The sequence below is a fragment of the Eublepharis macularius genome, chromosome 5 (assembly GCF_028583425.1).
Source record: "Eublepharis macularius isolate TG4126 chromosome 5, MPM_Emac_v1.0, whole genome shotgun sequence".
NCBI classification, from domain to species: domain Eukaryota; kingdom Metazoa; phylum Chordata; class Lepidosauria; order Squamata; family Eublepharidae; genus Eublepharis; species Eublepharis macularius.
Window position 1 is genome coordinate 90,552,995 of NC_072794.1, and position 24,467 is coordinate 90,577,461.

The 24,467-nt window shown below is 40.6% G+C and overlaps 2 protein-coding genes across 2 annotated transcripts in view; both read left to right on the top strand.

Annotated features, from left to right (window-relative positions):
* Positions 1 to 24,467, top strand: part of AGBL4 (AGBL carboxypeptidase 4) — a 2,119,283-nt gene that overhangs the window by 1,303,581 nt on the left and 791,235 nt on the right. The window lies entirely within an intron of this gene.
* Positions 1 to 24,467, top strand: part of BEND5 (BEN domain containing 5) — a 63,415-nt gene that overhangs the window by 16,317 nt on the left and 22,631 nt on the right. Inside the window, exons 2-3 of the mRNA XM_054979844.1 lie at positions 10,448 to 10,581; positions 23,034 to 23,409. Coding sequence (XP_054835819.1) covers positions 10,448 to 10,581; positions 23,034 to 23,409 — 510 coding nt within the window. The remainder of the gene's footprint in view (positions 1 to 10,447; positions 10,582 to 23,033; positions 23,410 to 24,467) is intronic.

Sequence of the window (24,467 nt, forward strand, 5' to 3'; positions counted from 1 at the left end):
TACTGTGTCCTGTTTGAATTGGACTATGTTCAGCCACTGCTGATTTTTCCGGATGGCCAAGTTTGCAGTATCTTTCATGTTCTTTTATTCTTGTCTGGATGCTACGCTGTGTGGTCCTGATGTAAACTTGTCCACAGCTGCCGGGTATGCGGTATACTCCTGCAGAGGTGAGGGGGTCTCTACTGTCTTTTGTTGATTGTAGCATCTGTTGTATTTTTTGGGTGGGTCTGAATACTGCTTGAAGGTTGTGCTAACCTGCCAGAAGATGAGTCCCTTCCCCTGCTGCAGGACCTGCCCTTTCCCCTACAACAGTACCTGCCATATTTCCCATACTGCAGCTGCATGGAGGGGAGCAGTGGCAGTGCTGGCAGGCAGGACCCAAGTAAGTGATGGGGATGGGAGAGAAAGAGTGATAGGAGTGGTGGAGGAAGAAAAAGAGAGGGGAAGGAGTGACAGGGAATTAGGGAGGGAGAGTTTCTAGGATTCATAATTTAGTGACAAGTTCAACAGGCCAAGGGTAGCGAGCATTCCCTACCCTGGGGACATTCAATAAACAATACAATATAAATTTGCAAATAAACAGAAATCTCATACAGAGTTGAAACAGTGCTGAAACAAAACATAATTAAATTGACATGACACATTAATGGCACAGAAAGTATTCAGTAGGATCCTAATTACTGCAAAAGACAGTATGCAGTAGTATAGTCAACAGTCCCTATCTCCTTACCAGTGCATCTCTGAAAAATAACTATTTATATATCGCTCTTCTAGATAGATTAGTGCCCCACTGAGAGCCATGAACAAGGTCACTTTATTATCCTCACAATACAGCTGGGGAGCTGGGGGTGAGAGAAGTGACTTACCCAAGGCCACCTACTGAGCTCATGACAGTAGATGGAATTGAACCACTAGAGTAGTGATTCTCAACCCAACCACTTAACCACAGTGCTACAGCATTTCCTTACAACACAGTATAATTATCTGTGTAAAAAAGCCCTCTTGAATAATTCAGTTTTGCACAATTTGTGGAAAGTCAGGAAAGTAGGAGCTTTTCTGATGTTTTCAGGCAGGCTATTCCACAAGATGAAGGCCACCATAGAGAATGTATGTTTGGACAGGTGATGATTTTGCCCATTTGTAGAGTGGCACCTACAGAAGGCCCTGTTCAAATGAGCAAAGCTGCTGTGATATGGCATAGGCAGAGAGGAGGTCCTGTAAATATGAGGGACCAAAGCCATGAAAGGTTTTGTATGTAATGCCCAAAACCTTGAATTGAGCCTGATCATTGATGGGAAGTGAATGGAGTGACTATAGAAAGGGAATAATGTGCATGTTTCACCTGACTCCTGATGATAATCGAGCTGTGGCATTCTGCACCAGCTGGTGTCTCCAAGTTAACTTTGAGGGGATACCAATGTAGAGTGCATTACAGTAGTCATCTTGAAATCACCATGGCATGGATCCTAGTGGCCAGATCAGCCATCTTCTGGGCTAAACTGAGTTTGAAGAAGGCATTTTTTGCAACTGCATTTTCTTGCTACTCTAGTAGCAATGCCAAATCCATTATAACCCCAAGGCTCTTAATCAAGTCTGCAAGGGTCAACAGAACCCCATTGAAAGTGGGAAGCACAATGTTCTTCAAGATCTCCACCTTCACAACCAGCATCACTTTCGTCTTGTCTGGGTTCAGTTTCAATTTGTTCACTTTTAGCTATTTGACCACTGCTATTAAACTGCTATTACATCACGAAGGGATTTGGATAGTGAGATATAGAGCTGGGTGTCTTCTACATATTGATGATATCCAATTCCATGGCTACAGTCATTAAGCACAACTCGAGCCCAGTTTTTTTTTAGCTGCCAGGTCAAACTGTGCTACCCTGTAAGGGATGTACGGATTCAAATCGGAAAGAAAGACAGTTTTTCCACCACAGGAGAGGAATCAGAGGCTTTTAAGATTTCTCCAAAATGCAGAACAAAAGATAACGTGTAAGGTATTCAGGGTTTAAAGCTACAGAAATACAAAAACAGGCAGCAATTGTTTGTGTATAACGTCCTTCTAGAATGACTGAGGGTGTGGTTTGAAACTTCAGAGAAGTTAAAGCCATTCTAAGATAGAAAAGATTATTTTGGTCAAATAAGAAGTTCTGCCATGGTCCCTCTTGAACAACTTGAACCAGGGAGAAAATTTGGAACAGGGAGTTGTATTTCTAACTACCACAGCATCCATCTTAACAGTCCAATCTTGTATAGTAAGACCAGGCAAGGGAACCCCAAAAGTCATCCACCTGCTGTGCAAATGGCATCTGAATATAGCAGTGCACTGCTTTGCTTTAAGAGCAGACTAGTGGAAATATTCCTTTGCTTTCTCCAGAATCTAAATAGAGCCAAGTGCAAACGGGCTCTGATAGTAGGTAACCCAAGTTCAGCCTGCACTAAAACCACTAGAGTGCTGCAAGACAAAGTTATAATTCTCTTTAAAAAGAGACTTTAGATTGGTTCCAGGGTTTAGATCAGACATTCATTCCAACTCCAGATCACTGCACCATATAGAAGCTGATCTGCTACTACTCTCTCAATCATTTTGCCTAGAAAGGGTAGTGTCCTGAGCCTGGCTGGCAGGTGTCCTTTGGAGTCAGTCACTTGATCGGCTAGCCTTTGAGGCATGAGGGACTGAAGCTGGCCACTGGGGCTGGAATACAGAGCTTGTACTTAGTCAACTAATTAATCCAGCAGTGCATTTCTCTTAAGCTTCATCTTAAATAGGCTGAGGGGTGATCTGGCTTAGCTGCATTCTCTAGTGGTCCGGAGTGGGGCAGTCAGGACTTATGGGTAGTTCCTCCTCCGTCTCTTGAGCAGGGTCGAACGAAACACGCGATCCTGAGGGGGAAGGGCTCCCAGGCTGCTCCAGTTTTTTCGGCCCTGCTCTGCAGGAGCGCACGAAATTCTTTGCTCCGAGGGAGCAGCGATCCAAGAGAAGAGGCAGACTTCTTATCGAGGCGCGTGCTCACGGGGGGAAAGGAAGGTTTCTTCCTCCACCCCCCCCGGTCCTCCCTCCCTTCCATCCGAGCAAGATCTGGGGTGGCTAGAAAGCCGCGGAGGCGAGCAGCAGTGCCGATGATCCTAGGTAGCTAGGACTCGGCGTCTGCAGAGGCAAGGCAGCACGGAATGGCCGGCAAGAAGCTGCGGGAACGCGAAGAAGCCCGGCGCGGTTTTTTCCCTTGCGGAGGCCTCTTAATCGTGCCAAAAATCGTGAGTTGCTGCTCGGACCCCTCGGAGAGGCTTGGGAGCCTCAAGGAAGCGGGGGGGGGGGGAAGGGGGGAAGTCTTCCCTTAGGCCCCGGCTGGGCTAGGAAGCAAGCAGCCTTAAGTCCCAGTAAGGGTGGGAAACGGCCAAAGAGGGGCCCTTTTTGTTCGAGGGAGATTTCGAGCCTTTTTCCCCAGGGGCAAATGGGGGAGTGCTTGGATGCTCTGAAGGCTATGGCACAATAGTCCTTGCAACTGGCCTTAGAAGCAAAGATTTCCCTCTCCTGTTTGAGTCTCATGCGCCTTGCTGTTTCTATGGGGGGAATTGAGATTTCTAAATTCAGGCTGCATAGTAATTCCCGCCCATGCCTTTCTTCACCCTAGGCGAGAAGATTTTGGCGGGAATGACGTCACAGGCCGGGGCAGCAGAACAGAAAGTGGCTGAGTCTGCCCTCACTGGCATGGAGTCCCCAAAGTTAACAAGACAAACTTATCCATCCCAAGGGGAAGGTCTAGGAGGTGGGGACCCTGGCCTGACAGGCCCAGAAGCAAAGGCGAACATCTTAGCCTGGCTACAAGCAGAAATTAAAAGGGGGATTGACAATGCTGTTAAAAACCTCAAAGGGCAGCCTGCCTCCCAAAAGAAGGATAAGCAGCCAGCCACTTCCAAAGGGAAAAGGCATGCAGAACCCACTGTCCACTCTAAAGCAAAAAAGAGTAAAGCAAGGGAGTGGCAGGATGAGGACTCTAGTGACTCAGATGTTTCCCAAGAAGACTTAGGAACATCCCTTAGATCTTCAGGGAGTGAAGAAGGGGAACTGTCTGAGGAGGAAGAGGTGGACACTAACCAGTTTCAATCTAGGCTCTTCCCCTCTGAAATGTTTTCTAAATTGCTCACCAAGGTATTAAGGACCTTGGAGATTTCACCCTCTGTTGCAGGAAAAGGGGGAACGGAATCCTCATACCCTCAGGGACTGGAAAGAGCACTGCCAAAGATGGGGCCAAAGCACTCAGGCGTGTCCCTGCCGGCTATCTTCCACGATATCCTGAAGACAGAATGGGATAATCCAGCAAAACCTAAGCTGTACCAATCCATCTTCCACAAGTTTTATGCCTTGAGTCCAGAGGACGCTAAAAAGCTCAAACTACCAATCGTGGATGACCCGGTAACCAGCTTGGCCACAACCTCGGTGTTACCCATGGACGCAGAGGGCATGCCTAAGGATCCACCAGACAAAAAGATTGAACAGGCATTGCACAGAGACTTCGAGGCTTCGGCTGCGTCCCTGAGATCATCTGCAACTGGATCCTTGTTCGCCAGGACAGCATACACCTGGGCCTCAGATTTGGCAGCAGCAGGTGCCCAAGGAGGTCAAAAACCAGGTGAAGAAAATTGCCTTAGCAGCAGCCTTCGCAGCAGACGCCACTCTGGATTCATTCCAAATGTCATCCAGGGCCATGGGCTTTAACGTAGCAGCACACAGAAATACGTGGTTAAGAAATTGGGACATGGACCAACAAGCCTGCAGCAGGGTAGCAGCGATTCCATACTCGGGATCTAAGCTCTTTGGAGAGGCTCTGGACAAATATCTAGTCAAAAATGCTGAGAAGAAAAAGGTGCTTCCATCTAAGAAAAGAGAACCCCAGTACAAAGGAAGACATTCCTTTTGTGATTTCAGGAGATCAACCAGGCACAACGCCGACAGACCATTCAAGAGCAGATGGCAAGCCAAGTCAAGGTCTGACGCCAGACCCTTTGGCTTTAGGAAGGTGGCCACCCAGTCCAAGGGACATAAGAAAAACACCTCAGCATGACTATCCGTGCAGAGGGGAGACCGAGCTCATCGGGGGGGTCGCCTCCAGTTCTTTGCACCCAGGTGGAGGCAAACAATTTCAGACCAATGGGTACTGGAAACGGTATCCAAGGGCTATTCCTTGGAATTCGAGAAAGCACCAACCAGGAGGTTCATCCAAGTGTCCCGGAACCAATCTCAGCAAAAGCACCGGAAAATAAAGGAAGCTATTCATCACCTGTCACAGATCAAGGCCATAGAGCCAGTACCTCCACAGTTCAGGAGACAAGGGGTTTACTCAGTGTTTTTCATCATCCTGAAGAAGAACGGGGAGATCAGGGCCATCTTGGACCTTAAGTGGCTGAACCTTCATGTAAGATCCAGAAGGTTCAAAATGGAGACGATGAGATCCACTACTGGAGCCATACAGCAGGGGGATTATCTGGCGTCCATAGATCTGTTGGAGGCCTACTTGCACGTACCTATACGTCCCTCTCACAGAAGGTACTTGCGCTTCGCCTACGACGGGGAGCACTATCAATACACGGCTCTCCCCTTCGGCCTGACATCTGCACCGAGGGTGTTTACCAAAGTCCTGGTGACCTTGGTGGCCTACCTCAGACTGCAAGGAGTAGCCCTGTCGCCTTACCTGGATGATATTCTGATAAAGGCGCCATCTCTACCGGAGGGGCCGGCGGCAGTAGCACGGACTATAGCCTGCTTGGAGGACCACGGTTTCATTGTGAACCGATGAAAGAGCATACTGTCTCCATCACAGTGGATCGTTCACCTGGGAGTGAATGTGGACACTATGCTGGACAAGACCTTTGTTTCTCAGGAAAGACAGCAGAAGATCTTCGCCCTGATCAAGTCCATTCGGGCAAGCCGGTGGAGATAATGCAACTGGCCAAACTACAGAGCATGATGGTATCCTGCCAGGATACGCTCCAGTGGGCCAGATTTCACACCAGACCCCTTCAAAGGTTCCTACGCCCTTATCAAAGGGTCATAAGTCACAAATGGCACAGACTAGTGGAGATTCCCCCGTCTCTGTCCAGGGATGAACTGGTGGCTGGAACTGAACAGATTCATGGAAGGTACCCCACTCAGGGAACCGAACAGGAAACAGATGATGACAGATGCCAGCCTGACAGGTTGGGGAGCCCACACAAAGGACAGGATGACACAGGGGGAGTGGCTTCCCAAAGAAAGAGAAGCAAGCATAAATCTCCTGGAACTCAAGGCCATAAGAAATGAGCTATTAGAATTCGAAAGCGACCTCAAGGACAGTCATGTGATGATTCTAACAGACAACATGACAGCGAAGTCCTACTTAAACAGGCAAGGAGTCACCAGGTCCAAGCTCCTGACAAGGGAGGCGGAGCAGATCTTTCTATGGGCAGAAAAGAGCGTGAAATCGCTGAAGGCAACCCACATTGCCAGACAACAGAACACCCTGGCGGACTGGCTGAGTCGGAACAGGGTGGATCAGTCCGAATGGGCCCTGAATAGACAGGTGTTTGTGCAAATATGCCAAAGGTTCGGCACTCCAGAGGTGGACCTCTTCGCCTCCATGGAAAACAGGCAAGTACCACTATTCTACTCAGAGGCGATAGGAGTAGACGCGCTGACTCAGGAATGGCCACGATGTCTTCTTTAAGTCTTCCCTCCACCGAAGATCATCCACAGAGTGCTTCAGAGAATCCTCGACCAAAGGGCGAACGTCATACTGATCGCACCGTTCTGGCCTCGGACGCCCTGGTTCCAGGACCTCAGAAGGATGTCCGGCAGGAACCCCTGGACTCTGCCGTACAGGGAGGACCTCCTGACACAGGGGGGCATTTGGCACCCAGACCCTGCGTCCCTAAGACTGACAGCTTGGGGGTTGAACATGTCCAGCTCTGGGACCTAGGATACTTGGAGAAGGTTATTTCCACTATGTTGGCTTCCAGAAAAGGTTCTACCAACAAAAGCTACAATAAAACGTGGAAAGTTTTCAACGACTGGTGCGTCAAGACTTGCCACGACCCAATATCGGCACCCGTGGACCAGATCCTTCGATTCTTACAAGATGACTTGGACAAGGGACTTAGTACCAGCACATTAAAGCGGCAGGTGGCAGCGATATCAGCCATCAGAGGCACCAAGACTGGTCCATCTCTCACTTCGCACCCCCACATCAAGAGGTTCTTGAGAGGGACCACCTTGCTGAATCCGCCTTAAGTACATCGTTTCCCAACTTGGAATTTGAACCTGGTGCTGAAAGCGCTCACGAGGGAACCCTTTGAACCTATGGCAACCTGTTCTTTAAAAAACTTGACTCTCAAGACAGTCTTTCTAGTAGGTTTGACATCTGCCAGGAGGGTGTTGGAGATAGGGGCACTCTCAGTGAATAGGGATTTGTGCATTTTCCATCAAGTGCTAAGGACGGATCCAAGTAGTGCTAAGGACGGATCCTGCCTTTATCCCAAAGGTCAACTCGTCCTTTCATAGGGGGGAAGACATCGTCCTACCCTCCTTTTACACTAACCCTAAACATGACAAGGAAAGGGAGTGGCACAGGCTAGACGTTAGAAGGGCCCTAAGCTTCTATATCGATAAAACTAATCAGATTCGCAAGGGGGAGTTTATGTTCGTCTTGTTTAAGCAGAACACCATGGGGGAGAGAGTATCCCCATCCACACTAAGTAGATGGATCAGAGAATGCATTGGTTTAGCCTACAAGGCTAGGAACCTGTCATCCCCAGAAGGCATTACTGCCCACTCCCTCAGGGGGACAGCCACCTCAGCAGCTTACAGGTCCTTCCCATGCCTGGAAAAGATATGTAAGGCCGCAACGTGGAAATCCGTCCACACCTTCACTAAGCATTACAGGATAGACCAGATGGCCTCGGCCGATGCAGCTTTTGGCCGGAGGGTACTCCAGCATGTCCTAGATCCATAGAGAGCCCGCCCCTGGGTTCACTGCTATGCATGTATCCCATAAGTACTGACTGCCCTACTCCGGACCACTAGAGAATGGAAGATTTATTCACTCACCGTGAAGCTTCCTTTCTTGATGGTCCAGGAGTGGGGCAGTCACAATCCCACCCAATACAGACATGGTCACATGCGACAGGGACATAGCTGGCAAGGAAGTGAGGAAGGGGTACATAGCCTTCTTTAGTTCATTAGACTGAGGTGTAGTTATAATGTTATATTTTTTCGATAAAGTTATCAAGTTGCCGTTGTAGTTATCCAAAACAGGACAGTTGCAGTCTTGGAAAGAACTCCGGGGGAAATCGTTGAGGGCTTGAAAAGGAACTGGAGCAGCCTGGGAGCCCCTCCCCCTCAGAATCGCGTGTTTCGTTCGACCCTGCTCAAGGGATGGAGGAGGAGCTACCCATAAGTCCTGACTGCCCCACTCTTGGACCACCAAGAAAGGAAGCTTCACGGTGAGTGAATAAATCTTCCATTTACCAGCAGATGTTGGAGCTCAGGAGGCAAGGTTTGCTCTTGCCAGGATCCTGCCAGGAAGTATTTCCCTTGGTGTTCAGTGCTGTATCTGCAGGAAGGTGGCCACCAACCTCACACTTTGCCTTCTTTGTGCTGCCTCTGCCTGGGCCCTTTGCCGTTGTCGTTGCCGTTCGCATGGTGAGAGAGGCAATCTGGTCTTCAGGCTCTTCCTCTGAGCCTTCTGTGTCTGAGTTACTGGCCTGGTCAGAGGGCTGGTCAGAAGACTGGCTAGAGGGAGTCATGACAAGCAGATTAGAGATGGAAGGATAATTGGCCACAATTTTTGTCTACTGATTTTTTTAAAGTAGTGGGTAAATAACTACCTCTGAATGGTTGAAGTAAGGCACCTTGAATTAGTGACTGATTTATGCTAGACACCAAGTGTTTATTTAGGTGGTCTTTACATGATTTTAACAGATAAGGCAGGCAAGGATCCAGTGAAGAAGTAGCTTTCACAAATGCCAAGATCTTGTCAATATCTATCACTGTAACTAGGACAAAATGTTCTATCGGGACCAGACAGCGTATTAAGCATTTCTTCCACCTCACTTAAATTACATGAGGTGTTTGGGTCAGAGTGTATTCATGCTATTTTATCAGCAAAAAGTTTGCAAAGGTGTCACAGCTAATTGTCTGTTCCTGAGCCAGTAGAGGTTCAGATTTAGCAGTCAAAATATGTCAAGATATCTTGGGGTAGTCATGAACTGGCTGATCCAATGGTAGCAGAGACATAACATTTCTTTGCTACTATCCTTGTTGCTTCTTAGGTCTCTCAGTGGGGTCTATAGCATGCTTTGACAGATTCAGCGCAAGTTTTCTGCTAGCATCTTTCTAGATGTCTTCCATACTCTTTAGGTCACTCAGCTCTGGGGTAAGCCATGGGGCTGGCTTCTGCCCTAAGTGGCGGGAGGGAGGGGTGTTGACAAGAAGCCACCTTGTCAATTGTTTCAAGGAACTTCACATTCCAAGGTCTCACCACAGCTTCAACAGAGAATGAGTTAGAGAATCCTAAAAAAAACCCAGAGCATTTTGGAATCTGGAAGGATCCAAGAACCTTGGTGGGCAGATCATTTCAGTGAGTCCTCCCCTTTTGTGGGGTGTTGAGGCCATTTTCACCTTTGCCTTCAGTGCATAATGGTCAGACTATGGTTCAAGCTGAGTCTCCAGTCTGAAAGAAGATATCGTTCAAAGGCTCAGTGCAAAAGATTAAGTTCAAGGAGTGGCCTCTTTCATGTGTCCTATCCTGTCACTTTTTGAGAGAGGATCAGGGCAGCGAAAGAAGCTATAAAATCTTGGGGTGGCCGTGGCATAGAGCATTCATCATGAATGTTGAAATCACCCAAAACAACCAAATGAGGTGTATCCATCACCACATCCAAGAGCACCTCTGCCAGCTCAGAAAGGGTACTTACTGGGGAACTAGGCAGCCTTTAAACAAGCAGCATACTTAGCCTATCCTTAGATCCCAACATAAGGAGCATATAGTCAGTATCAGCTATGTAATGCATTTAGACTTTTGTTAGGTCTGAACTATAAAACAAAACTTTGGTCAACGTATGCTGTTTCTTCCAGGCAACTACTTTCAAAAATACTTTAAAAAAATGTCCTGGCTTTGTTATGTGGTGGGAAATTTTCAAATGTATATACAATTATTTAAATAAGTTAGGAGAAATGTGTATGGTAATTGTATTGTTTTTCTGTACTCAAGAAACAGAAATATAAAATATGTACATATGCATGTTGCTTTTTCACCTGTTTTAACACTGACTTTATGGAGTAGTTAATTTATTGCACACCAAAGGCAAGTAAAGTAAGCATGGGAATCTTTTTAAATGGTCTGGCCTCACACATAGAACTTCTGAATGATAGGTTTGCTGAACGTGACCAGTATTTTTGTGTGTAAAATTTCAGAAGATAAAACAGACCTTGAAAACAGCGTGATGCAGAAGAAAATTAAAATCCCCAAACTCTCGTTCAATCACCTAGAAGAAATGGGGGAGATTACAGATTATGGAGATGAAGATGTAGAACTTAGACACTGTAAGGTATTGAAGTCTTGTTTGTTCTTTTATTTCCTTTTGTAATTCTAGACATCATCAATTCTACTACAAATCATTACTTTTAGAATTTTAGACTGGGTTTCAGTCCCTAAGAGAAGGAACATAGTTTGACTAAGATTGGTGGGGGCAGAGGTTAATGTAGAGCCCAGAGTTGCTGTAAGTGTAATTTTCATTCAGTGAAATTACTTCATTCTGCATGTACAGCTGAGCCTACCTTTTTAGTGGTTCAGTGTTTTACCTTGGTGCAGATTTTTTTTTTAATAAAAAGATCAGTTGCATGGTTTTGGAAAAATAAACTAGGAGTTAATGGAGTTCTTAATTTTGGTTGCAACTGAAAAAAAACCCACTTTCATATATGCCTCTTTCACAGTGGCCCCTGCTTATCCAATGCTGTAAGTGCTTTACATCACTTTATAGTGTACTTGCATTTTCTAAAGTGTGGTTTAGGGGCAATGTTGAGCATATATAATCCCTGAAATTGATTTGATAGCATCAGCACCTGCCCTTAACTGGTAGCGCTGCTAAAAATATTTTTGTTTCACTGACTACGAATTGCATTTCTCAGTGGATTTAGGTAGCCAATAGCTTGGGTTACATTTCCTACTTACTTTTAGGATGCGTTTAAAGGTACATACTCCAAACACATTTTTATACTGTGCTGGCATAGGAATATGTCGCTATAATTTTCATGCATTTTGCTTACTTTGGACCCCAAAAGAAGGCCACAATGTAATGACATCATTAGTGGAAGCATCTTACATAAAAATGTGAATAGATGGTATAAAATGTATATAACATTTGTGATTTTTTTCAGATTTTGTTTACAGGTAAAACTGTTTCTCGGGCCCAGAGTTTTGGCTTATCAGCTATGTGTTACGCCAGCATTTTCTTCACTTAGCTTGCTATCAGGTATTGTACAATAATCAGACACATCACTAGTTTTTGTGGCAAAATATTACCTGCCCCCTTTGCCTATCTGTGCAGGTATCACAATTCATTGCAGAGATATATGCTCCATTTTAACTCTATGCAAAGTAGATGTGGAACAAAGGCAGGTGTACTTTCAATAATTTATTTTAACAGAATGACAATTGCATGTGTTTGCATTGGAAAATAGTATTATTTGGCTTAGTGGCAACATGATAGAGAAACAGTACATACAAACAGTTTGTACAATAATGGTATACATAACAGGTACATGGATTGTATTTCAGTATATCAGAGGATTATTATTTTAACTTGCAATGTAATAGAACATGCAGAAACATGGGGAAAAGCTCAAATTACCTTACTTGAACATTATATCATATCAATGTATTTGATCAAAGTAATTTTAAAACAAATATGAATATAGTCACATCCTGATTTTACGTGGAACTCCCAATGGTTTTTCCTTTAAATCGACTATTTAGATCTATACCGTTAGCTTCAGTACTGCTGCAGCATCAGATTCTTCCAGAATTCCACAGAAAAACATATTTTAGTATTCCTTTTGGAACTTGAAAACAGCATACTAAAAGTTCTCATTCTGAATTTTCGACTGATCTTTTTTTCCAGTCAGTATTCTCCTACCGGGAGAAGGGGGCTTGGATGAATGATAAAGCATCTGTTTTGTTTTCAGAAGATCCAAACTCAATCCCTGGTTTCTCCAGTTAGAAGCATCAGGTAGTCTGTATAAAGCAACTTCATATGTTCACGAGTGTACATCCTTTATTTACCTGAGTCTGTGCTAGGACCAAGAGTACCTCAGTGCTTGACAGTTCATGTACTATGGTACTATCTTGGGTGTACTGTCAGGTGCCAAATAACTAGTCATCATGCTGATAGCTATATTTTCTCTTATGGACAAAAGGGGAAGCAGTACCCCTTCTGCTAACTCATGCTGCTGTTGTAATTAGTAATTTGCTGTTTTGTGGCATTACTATTGAGCATGATCTTCTTAGTAAATAATGATACTAGGTAACGGTTTTTCTGTAAAGTCTTCCGCAAAACGCAAAGTAGTACACTTATTTTTCCTTTTATTTTCTTAATTTTTTATCACACCATTTAATCAAAAAGCTTTCCCCCTTCATCCCCAGTTTTATCTTCAAAACAATCCTATTAGGTAAGTTAGACTAGGAGAGGGAGATTGGCTCAATGTCACCAATTGTTCTGATGGTGGAAGGACACTCCTGTTGTTAGAAAAGGAGGAGCGGTTTGGGACAGTTTCTTTCTCCCACTGCAGACTCCTGCTTTGCCCTCTATTGTTTTTGATGTTTTGCTGACCTTGGCACATTGTCCACATCTCCCCAGTTCTATACCAATATTCTAAACATACTTATTCTCACATTTGTTGTCATCTCATCTTAAATCTGTCACCGAAAATGTACAGTACACTAATGACCATCTATAGTCTATGTTGATGGTGACATCCTTGCCTGTAGACTGCAAATATTCCTTCCACATGTCTTTTAAAGAAACCTTTCTGAACTACTACTTTTTCATCATCAGAAAGCTTTTTACACTGAACTGTGGTTTTCTGTTACTTTCCAAATATTCTAATAGCTTGAGAACAGCCAGCTGCTCAGTGGCAATAGTTCACATTCTTTATGATGATAACAGGACCCTGATCTGTGCCAAATCCCAAACTAGTCTGTTTATATTTTGCTGCCGATTTAGCTCTGCATAATAAATTGTGCCTGTAGGCTCACCAAATGTTGAAAGATCATCATATACTTCTTAGCTGGAAGCCATGCCATCTAAGATTTACACCACTTTCAGGAAAAAAGCAAGGCATTGTTTTTATGTTGACAGAACTGTTCTGTCCAATTTCTTTGGAATTGCCACAGTACCCATAAGACATTATCTAGAGGCTAAGAAACTAATCCCAGAGAACAGGGCAAGGTTTCCTTATAATTTCTCTAGCTGTGGCCTATTAGAAGTCTTATAAAAATGTCTGAATGCAGTGAAAAGCAATAGATTTGCAGAGAACATTATGTGTGTGTGTTCTCATGTTGTTCCTTTGAGAGTGAGAATTTTCTGAGTAGCAGAACGTGATTGCTAGAAGTTTATCAGTGCAGCGTCACCTTTCTGCTCAGCAGATAGTAAGTCATCTGTAACTGCACCTGTGCAAGCACCTGAACTTCAACATTCTGGACCATCTTTGAAAGGATCAATTACGCTTCCAGTAGAGGACCAAAAACAAAGGAAATTAGTGTGATATTTCACTTTTCATGTATTTGGAGCCATATTTGACATTGCTTTATATTCTTGTCATGGTGGTTTTCTCTTGTTGCAACAAGGTCCAGTGATGGACTGTAGATTCCCATTTCCATTCAGGCTATGCTTTGGTTTTGAATCTATGTTCATCTTTGTTCAATAACTTGATTATACGTATATAATTGAAGAGATTCTATTCTGAATTTGACTTTGGACTGTCTGCTGTCTTCTGTTAGTTGTATTATTCTGTTATTGACAACTGTGGATAATCTCAGTACCATAAGTTTTCTCTGAGGACTGTCTAAAAAGTTTTTCAGAGCAGCTCAACTACTGTTGAAGCTTGTGGAAAAAACAAATTTGAGGAAGCTTTCTCCTACCTCTTTCTGTCAGTTCTCCCCCTCCTTCAAGAAACTTTCCCTTGTGAAAGAGGTAGGAGTAATAGCAGTGGGGAGGGCTTGTTTAGGGTTGCCAGTATCCCCCGCTGGGGGTGGGGGATCCCCCACTCCCACCCTCCACCCCCCGCCCCCACTTACCTGGCTGGTGGGGGAGGAACATGCCTCCCGGGGATGCGCTCCTGGGTGGTGCTGCACTCTTTTGCAGGCCCAGTCCTGCCCAGATAGTGCAGGCCGGGAGTGTACACATGCTTTGTGCACGTGAGGAAGAAGGGGAAAAGGTCCCCTGCCTCCCGCTGGGAGAACAGGGTGATCTGGCAGCCCTAGGCTTGTTAGATGCAGAAAGTGCTTAGTTGGCTTCATTCTTAAGGCCTGGATGTTTACTGAGCATGGCATTTTGTGCTGCTGTTTATTGGAACATAATTTGTTATGTCTCACAAAGAAAGATGTAAAATTTTCAGAAATTTTGAAGTACTGAGAAAAAAATATATTGTCGAAGGCTTTCACGGCCGGAGAACGATGGTTGTTGTGGATTTTTCGGGCTGTATAGCCGTGGTCTTGGCATTGTAGTTCCTGACGTTTCACTAGCAGCTGTGGCTGGCATCTTCAGAGGTGTAGCACCAAAAGACAGAGATCTCTGTGACACTGAGAGATCTCTGTCTTTTGGTGCTACACCTCTGAAGATGCCAGCCACAGCTGCTGGCGAAACGTCAGGAACTACAATGCCAAGACCACGGCTATACAGCCCGGAAAATCCGCAAGAACTACTGAGAAAAAGTTTTTCCCTATTTTTTCTGGGAGTTGGAGGAGAAATTTTGGAAAAATTGAAATATATGTTATACTTACATATATGTTATACTTACTTTCCTATCAAACATAAGCTTATTTTGCTGCCTTAACAACATAAAACTCACTGTTTATAACTAAGCATATAATATGTGCTATTTGGCATAAAAATGGAATTTAAAAAAGATAGTTACTATACAGTGATTTCTTGAGCAGAGTTAACCTATCTTCATTGAAGTCAATGGACTTAGAAGGATAGAAGTCTGCTTAGGATGGCATTGCTAGTTTGTACAAGCAAATTCTTCTAGTACTTGAGAGATAACTGCAAACTGCACCCTACTAGAACAGGTATCTTAATTTTGCCATCTGAGAGGTAGGTAAAAATAAAAGTTGAAATATTTTGTGATAAAATAAATTGGGCTTTTTAAAACAGACATGGTCTCATACAGTCACAACAGGATTGTCAGCATATTTGGATATCAAGTTTAACATTATAGCATTAAAAACACTAAATGCTGAATTTTGCCCAGGAATGACAAGGGATAGAACAGTGAGGAAGGGATGGCAGGCAGTAGCAAGCCAGTTATAGCGGGCAGTAACAAGCTAGTTCAGCCGTACCTGAACTTTAGAGGAGGTCTGATCTATTCTTGTAATGGTCCAGGGATTTCCCAATTAGGGGAATTAGTAGCTCATTCTTACCACACATACCCATTTCTGAGATACAAGCAGGTTTATTATTACAGTCAGTATAATGGATGATGGCCATTATACTGTCCACAGATATGACCCACTGCATTATAAAACGAATGAAAGATACTAACTACAAATAGATGCAGGGATTCCTCTTAGAAAAGCAAGTTTGGTTTGGTTCTTCCTCTTGACAGATTATTTGTATTCCATGATTGTTAATTATAGTTCAGGAAAAATATACTAGAGAATCATTTTTGCGATCTCAAGATGTTAATTTGACTTCTCTTCCTGTATGCCAGCCAGCATGCAGCTGTTAGAATTCCACTGGCCAGATGTTCAACAAAGTCCTCAGGAAATCTTTGAATTTTGGGGGCTGCATGCTATCATATATATTTTCTTGTGTTAGTTTGTGGTACAGAGTACCATTTATTGACCTTGGGAAGTAACTTCATTCATTCAAGATAGCACAAAGTTCAGCAATACTGATTCTTTTTCTAAGTGATACATATGTGTGAAATTCCCCAAGATACACTGTTTAATATCTTGTATAGTTAATGTTATTTAATGTATCTGTTATATTTGATCATATTTATACTTTTAATTTCCAACTAATATCTAGTATCAAAGCTTTCTTTTAGAATATCGTACCTCTGAATTTGTGATGTTTTGGTTGCTGGCCAGTATGTCATAGTGATAAGTGTTAGACAAGGAACTGGGAGACCCAAGTTCAAATTCCCTTTCTCCTATGAAATTCACTAGGTGATGTTGGGCCACTCACTCTCACTTAACTCACAGTTACGGATAAAATGGAGGAAGGGCGAGACTTGTGCATTTTGCAGAGGAGAGCAGAATAAAAATATACTAAATAAATAATGCTGGTGACACGACAGCAGATTTTGAAATAAAACAGTTGCTCTGAAGACCAGTGTGAAAATGTGTTCATCAACGAACTGTGCTTTAGCCATCATTAATAGCTTGTATAAAAACATGCACCATGACAGTTTTCAGTGCTGATTTTGTCTCAAAGAACATACCTATCATTTGACACAGCTCTGAGAATTTAAGCAACATTGAAGTGCTGCTCCTGTAAGTATTTAATATTATTGTCACATTATAGGGACCCTCTTTTCTATCCACTTATCTGCCTGTTTTTATTGTACTACAAATTAAAATAAACTTCAGCAAAGACATCAAAATATGATGGAATCACTTGTGAATATTTGTACAGTCACTTGGTATATACTGTTTCTCTGAAATGCTGCCACAGACATCATTTTCCCCTGCAAATGTACAGAGTCGTTGTTTTAAAATACATTGTTGTAAGCACTTTGCTCCACATCTACTTTGCATGGAGTTTAAATGAGGTGCTTATCTGTAAGGAATTGTAACCAGTATTATTGCTAGGCAAAGGAGGGGGCCAGAAACCTTTTGTCCCAGACACATTAATTCTATGGAGATATGACTGATTATTTCACAATATGTGATAGCAAGCTAAGAGAGGAAAGTGTTGGTGTATAATGAGCAGCTGATGTGCTAAAATTTGGGGCTGCTTAAAAATTAGATACACAAGTAAAATATTTAAAAAACACCTCGTTACAGATTCTTTATAATGTCTAGTCTGCATTTTTTGCATGACCACTAATTTCTTTCAGTCATTTTGAGCCTTCTTGGAAAAGAAAAAAATAGTTATGCAAAACATGTAAATTACAACCACATACTCTTCAATCAAGAGAGTGTGAAAAGTACTGTACATATGTGCCTTTAAATGCATTCTGATAAAGAGAGTCTGTAGGAAATTTTGCAGAGAATTTTTGACCCATGTTCAGTGGGTTGTTGGCTACCAAATCCACTGAGAAAATGTAGTTCCAGTGAGGTGAAACAAAGGAACATAAAATGTGTGTTTTTATTTTCTATCATAGAAAAGTTTGATGCAAGGCACACAACTTTCTGTAGGAATAGTTCTCTACTTTTAGGAGATAGAAATATCTAACTTCCATAATTTTATATTTCTTTATTTACATAAACAAACATATTTACAATTAACCAAATAGAATCACAGAGCTAAGCAGCAGATACGACCTAGCTACAATATCATAGACCTATAGGTAACAAAATCTATATTTTAGGTTAACCTAAAATAGACCTATAGGTAACAAAAACTATATTTTAGGTTAACAACATAATCCAACACATAATCATGTACATTGCAGAATTTCCTCTTTAATGTTCTCCTCTAGACTAATTACATTTCAGTACATAATAAATAGCTGCCAAATCTTAATAAAAATTTCTTGCACATTTTTCTATCTCCGGTCTGCCTGTTACCATGTTCATCAGCATCATAATCCAGGTGTTGCATATCCAGACTATAGGCCTAGGAGGTGTATCTTTTTTCCAGTATTTTCCAAGATCATTTGAGCAGCTACTAATGGATTCTTAATTAAATTTCTAATCCCTACTTTCAGCTAACAAGGGTAAACCCCAAAAGAGTTATTTTTGGGTCATATTGTGATTTTTCCTTTATAATGTTTTAAATACATTCTGCCAATATTTTTTGCTACAGCATGTCACTATGTATGCAAAAAGAAGCTCCCTTTACTATTTCATCTCAAGCATCTTTTAGAAGGTCCATCCCTATTTTTGCATTTTTGTCTGGTGATAATTACCATCTATACATTATTTTCAATTTTTTAAATTTATGTTCTAGGAACATTTGAAGATGTTTCTATGCAAATTATATCATTCTTCCCTTGAGATATTAATCAATAAATCTTTTCCTCATCTGGCTTTATAAAACAGATTCTCATCTACTCTTACTAATAACCCATATATAACAGATAATAGTTTCTGATGTTTTTCTGGTTCATTCAGACTAATTTCAGAGCCTTTTGATTGAAATAAATCTATTTGTGCCTTTTTGGTAATTATGAAACTTCTAATCTGGAGACACTGCCATTCTAAAAAGTGTATCCCATTTTCTTTTTGTATTGCTTCCGTATATATAAAGTGTCATTCTTTTATAAAATCAAACAATCTTATTAACTCCAAATCTAACCAGAGCATAAACATTCCCTGATAAAAAACCTTTAGCTGATAACACCGGCATACATATTGAGTGCTGTAAACCCAAGTTTTTCCCAGGCTGGCACTAAAGCCAAATGGATATTTCTTCCACTATCATTTTTTTTTTATTTCTCTGCATTCAGACTGGTAAAGATATGTCAATACCTGATTGCTCAAGTCCCCAAATACTTATGGATGACCCTTCCAGACCAATAAGAAATTGCAGCTAATTTAGAGACATAATATTTTTTGATATTGCTGCCATTCCACCATTTTTCCAAAGCTGATGCATGATTTTAGATAGGTATATTATTGTCCCAAATAAACCTAATAAACAATGTATTCTGGATAACAGAAGTCGGTTCACTAACAAAGGACCATAAACACAAACAATTCTATGTAGAATCTACTTTTAGAATGGCTGTGCATCCTAGCGCGGAACTCATATAGTTACTCCATGTTTTTAGATCTCTCTCTACTTTTTTCACTCATGGATTAATACTGTCATTCGCTGTTGTTTTTAGATCATCAGAAAATAGAATGCCTAGATAACTAATATTCTTAACTTGCTTTGGGAGTGGAAATCTCTGATTTGACATTTTGTTTTACCCACAATCCCAATTAAACTGATTTATCAAAGTTGATTTTATAATTTGACATCTGACTAAAAATTCCTAAATTCTTAAAATAACTTCTCTATAGACTGTTGAGGTTTCTTCAGGGTAAAACTATATTGTCTGCATATAACAATAATTTTTGACAGTACTTCAGGATCTAATTCCCTGAATAGCATTTTTCTGGCATATCTTTATTGCTAGTATTGCCAGCTTGTATAAAAGAAGTGGCATCGGACATCCTTGCCTTACCCCACACTGAAGATGAAAATTATTAGAATATCAATCATTAATCTGTACCTTTGCAGATGGATTATGAATGATATATCAAGCCAATTCATTTGCACAAATTAACTCCTATTCCAAAGGCTCTTAGTCCTAGCACTTCCTGTTCATACCAAACCCCATCAGTTTTATTGAAATCTTTCTCTGCATCTGCATCTCCAAAATAAAATACTGTAGGGTACTTTTGCATGTCTTCTAAATTTAATACATTTGTAAGCCTCTCCTAGTATTCCAGAATATTAGTCTGTTTTTACAAAGCCTGTTTGCTCTTTTCCCATTATTTAAAGACAGATTTACATGTTTTGCCAGAATGGCTGATAAAATTTTATAATCAGCATTTAAAAGTGAAAAGAGATGGTATGACTTAACTCAATAAGGATCCTTCCCTCTTCCTTATGTATTACTAATACAAGCCTCTGCCCATGATTTAGAAGGTAGCTCAGACTCCAGTCTAAGTGAATATAATTTCTCCAAAAAATTGAGCCAGTTTATCGGCACAAATTTTATAAAATTATTTAGAAAGTCTGTCTGGAACTGATGATTTGTCAGTTTTCAGATTTGTAATTGTATCTAATATTTCTCCTTTTGTAATAGGCTTATTTAAGAACTTTCTTTGTTCTTCTGAAATTAATTGAAAGAGAGATTCATTATCCCATCCAGTTTGGGGTTTTTTGACCTAAAAATTTTTCAAAGTCATTTTTAAATTCATTTACTATTTGCAAGCGTAAACTAGTGCCTTTGTTGCTCTTGATTCTCATAGGCATGGACTTCCTTTTTATTAGCTAAAATATTTTCCAGCATTTCTCCAGGTTTATTTCCATGCTCAAAAATAGTTTGTTTGAAATAAAGTAAGCATCTTTCTGTCAGATGAGCATTATATATTTTTAGTTTGTTTTTGGCAGTTTCCTATGCAAGTTTATTGTATATATTTATAGTTTCCATATGTTTCTGTTCATTTATTTTAAGTTCTATTAAGTCATTTCTGGTAACTGAGTAGAGAAGTTAAAATGTCCCTAATGTAGGCTTGAAATATTTCCCAGACTGTAATGTACTTGATTTCTTAAGTATCATTGATCTTAAAGAAGTTTATAGTTTCTCCCTTCAGTTTCTCTATAATATTTCTGCTATGTATCACAGCATATTATTTATCCTACATTCCTTCTTATTAGTTGACTGATTAAGCTTCATCCTTAATATTACTGGAGACTGATCTGTGTATATCATTTAACCAATTGCTGTTTCACTAAGGGTTTTTTTTTGCATACTAGTATCCATAATCTATTCACAAGAGTTACGTTGTTGAGAAAAGAAAGTGTAATCTTTCTGAGTTGGGAATTCATGCCTATATACATCTATTAAATTAGGCAAATTCAGCCAGTCCTTAAATATTTTGGAGGTCCTGTTGTGAGATGGGGCACTAGAAATTGTATTTTCTCCACTCAAAACCATTAATATCTCCAGCTAATTTTTTTTTATGAAATGCAATAATTTCATTCTTAGCCATGGCATGATACATACCTGTTAACAACATTTTCCAGGTACTTCTCTTGGTCACTTTTCAGATATCTCTCTTACAGATATTTATATCTGACTTGTCTTCCTGTAGTATTTTATAAATTCTTTTCTTTTAAATGGGCTATCAAGACTTTAACAATAACTGAAATTAATTTCAAAATAGACATGCTTCACTAAATTTTTTCAAGAATGAGAATCAGCCTATTACACTATAGTTGTATGAAACTGAGTCTCTTCTGGTAGTCTCCTGCTCTTCTTCCCCTGTTCATTGTGTTTCATTTAAAACTTCTGCTTACACTCCTCTTTTGTATCCAATAATTCCCAAAACTATTTTACATACATCACAGATATTATTACAATAGTTGTTTCACTATGTTGGACCAATAATTTAAATGGGAATCCCTACTTGTATACAATATTCTCTTTTCTCTCTCAGTTAAAAATTTGAAATATTTTTCTTCTTCTAAGAGTAATATTTTTTTATCATCTATCTTTAATTCTAGATTGTTCCTAAGGGTTTCTGAGACCTTATTTCTAATATTTGCATTAACAAATTTAACCAGAATGTCTCTGGTAGATCCCCCCCCCCCGAGATACTCTATTATTGATTCTAAAGGCTGTCTGTCTCGATTTTTAGTTCTTTGTTGAAATCTGATTCCAAGTGTCCTGTAAATAGATCAATAAGGTGGTCTTCCAAGTTAGATCCTTCTATTCCTTTGAGGATCTGGATCCTGAAATTAGATTTGCTTAATCAATTAACCATTGCCTCAGTGGGTTTATTTTCATCCTCTATGTCTATAAAGTCTTGTTCCAAAAATTTAAAAGCATTTTCTAATCTATCAGTCTTTATTGAATATTTTATATCTTATCCCTTTAAATCTTCAACAGGGACACTGCTTAATTTAGGTTTCTTCTCAGTTGTCTAATTTAGATTCTAAAACCTGAAGTATAGTCTATTTTCTGTTCTGGTCATAGCTTTTTTTTAAAAAAAAATAATCTTTAACCATTTTTCAAATTTGTTTAATTCAATTAGAAACGATTTCCAAATTTCTTTTTTATGTAGGCATATTGTCTTCCTAAGAGGATTCATATTTCCTTTTTTTATATCTTGTAGTCACTCTGCTTGGAAAAAATCATTGAATATCTTCTGGATTGGACAGTTATCATTTTAGTCCCTTATCTCAACTAATAGTTTTGATGGATGTATAGAAAAATATTTAATTAAACACAGAAGGAGAATAATATTCTTCTAATACCTTTGCAAGGAAGTTTTAAATATCAGAAGGTCAAATATATCTATTATAAATCATTTTACCCATACAAATAATCTAATTTTGTTCAGATAATATAAATCTTTCACCCATAATTTAATGTTAACTCTGTGACAATAATGTTGAAACATCTAGCTGTTTAAGATTGTTTTATTATGTCTTGAATAATAAATCCCACTCCAAGAGAAAGGAGCAGCGACAAAATATGGGGTTGAGGGAGGCAGTTTGATCAGGAGTAAGGCACCCCTTGGGTTTTTCCTTTTTCCCAAAATGTAAGGAAGGACCCTCCATACATATGGTGGCAAATTACCATTGCATACAAAACACTCGCTGTACCAGAGTCTTTGACTCTTTGACTCTTTGATGTGTGCATATTTGTGTGTCTTAAGGCCTACAGTTGTTGATTGTAATCAAGGACAGCCGACTAGAAGGTTAGTGCTAACATATATGCACATTTGTTTTGTGAATAAAAGTAATTTTATATTGGGTATAGTTCAAGATGGTCTTTTTCTATGAGTGCTTCAGCTCGGCTTTCTGTTGTCAACTCTTTTCATTAACTATAGAGTTCTATAGCAGGCTACCTGTCCTGGTATATTAACACTTAATTTTCTTGTGACATACAGAGACAAGATGGAAGAAAGCAAAATGATGGTACACACAAAAGCATTGAAGCAGTTGTTGCACGCCTTGAAAAACAGAATGGAATGAGTCTCAGTAGTAATTCCAGTCCTGAGGCAACATTTATGGAGTCTTCAGAAAGGATGAACAATATGGACGATGCTGTAGTTCCTCGGGTCCTTTATGAGGAGTTGCTAAGAAGTTATCAGCAACAGCAGGAAGAAATGAGACACATTCAACAAGAACTTGAGAGAACAAGGAGGCAGCTTGTACAGCAAGCAAAAAAGCTAAAGGAGTATGGGACATTAGTGTCAGAAATGAAGGAGCTCAGAGACTTAAACAGACGGCTACAGGATGTACTGCTTCTCAGATTAGGCAGTGGTAAGTGCTTGAATGTATGTAGGACAAATTTTTAAATGCTTCATTTTTAGCACAGAGTGACTAAAATATTCATAGAAAGGTCTTTCTAAGTACCACATAAGCTTCTGGTTTATTCTACACTGAAAATTACATGCATTCACTTTATTTTTGTGAACATTTCTTTTGATAAGTTTTCATTTCCAAGAAGCCATGTACAAGTAGTGGTACCTTAGCATTCTATAGAATGCTAACGAGAATCCAACAAAAATCTGACTAATATAATAATTATAACAACAACATTCGATTTATATTCCGCCCTTCAGGATGACTTAACACTCAGAGTGGTTTACAAAGTATGTTATTATTATCCCCAAAACAAAACACCCTGTGAGGTGGGTGGGGCTGAGAGAACTCCTAGAAGCTGTGACTGACCCAAGGTCACCCAGCTGGCTTCACGTGGAAGAGTGGGGAATCAAACCCAGTTATCCAGATTAGAGCCCCGCGCTCTTAACCACTGCACCAAACTGGCTCTCAAACTGACTAAAAGCACATGCATGCATATTTTTCTTAAAGGAGAAACCAATAAGCCAGTCTCCTTGTACACACACCAGTGCATTCAGTCTTTTCCATCTTTGTAAGTCATACTCATTTTCACATTTAATTTAGATTTGCTTGAAATCATGCAATGCAAAACCTTTATATACAGCAAAGTCTGAAACACTTGTTTTCATTTGTTAATTGCTTTACTGAGTTTGCATCATGTTAAATTATTCTAGAATTCTGTTGTGAATTTAGTTTAACGTTACCCAAGTATTAAACAACAGGTCTCAGTTTCATTTAGTAATTGAAATCATGTGAGTTTTCTTTAACGCACTGTTCAGCTTTATCAGTAGATTTTTAAACATTACCATTCTCTTTTGGGACTGAGCTAGAAATTATGCAGATGTGGCTGCTACCAAACCTGCCAGTCATACACTTAGCTCCCCTCCATTTCTTCCATTTACCTTGTCCTAACATTGTAGTGCTCTGTGCTCCTCTTCTCTTTCCCACTTTACACTGTTAGTTGACATTGACAGGAT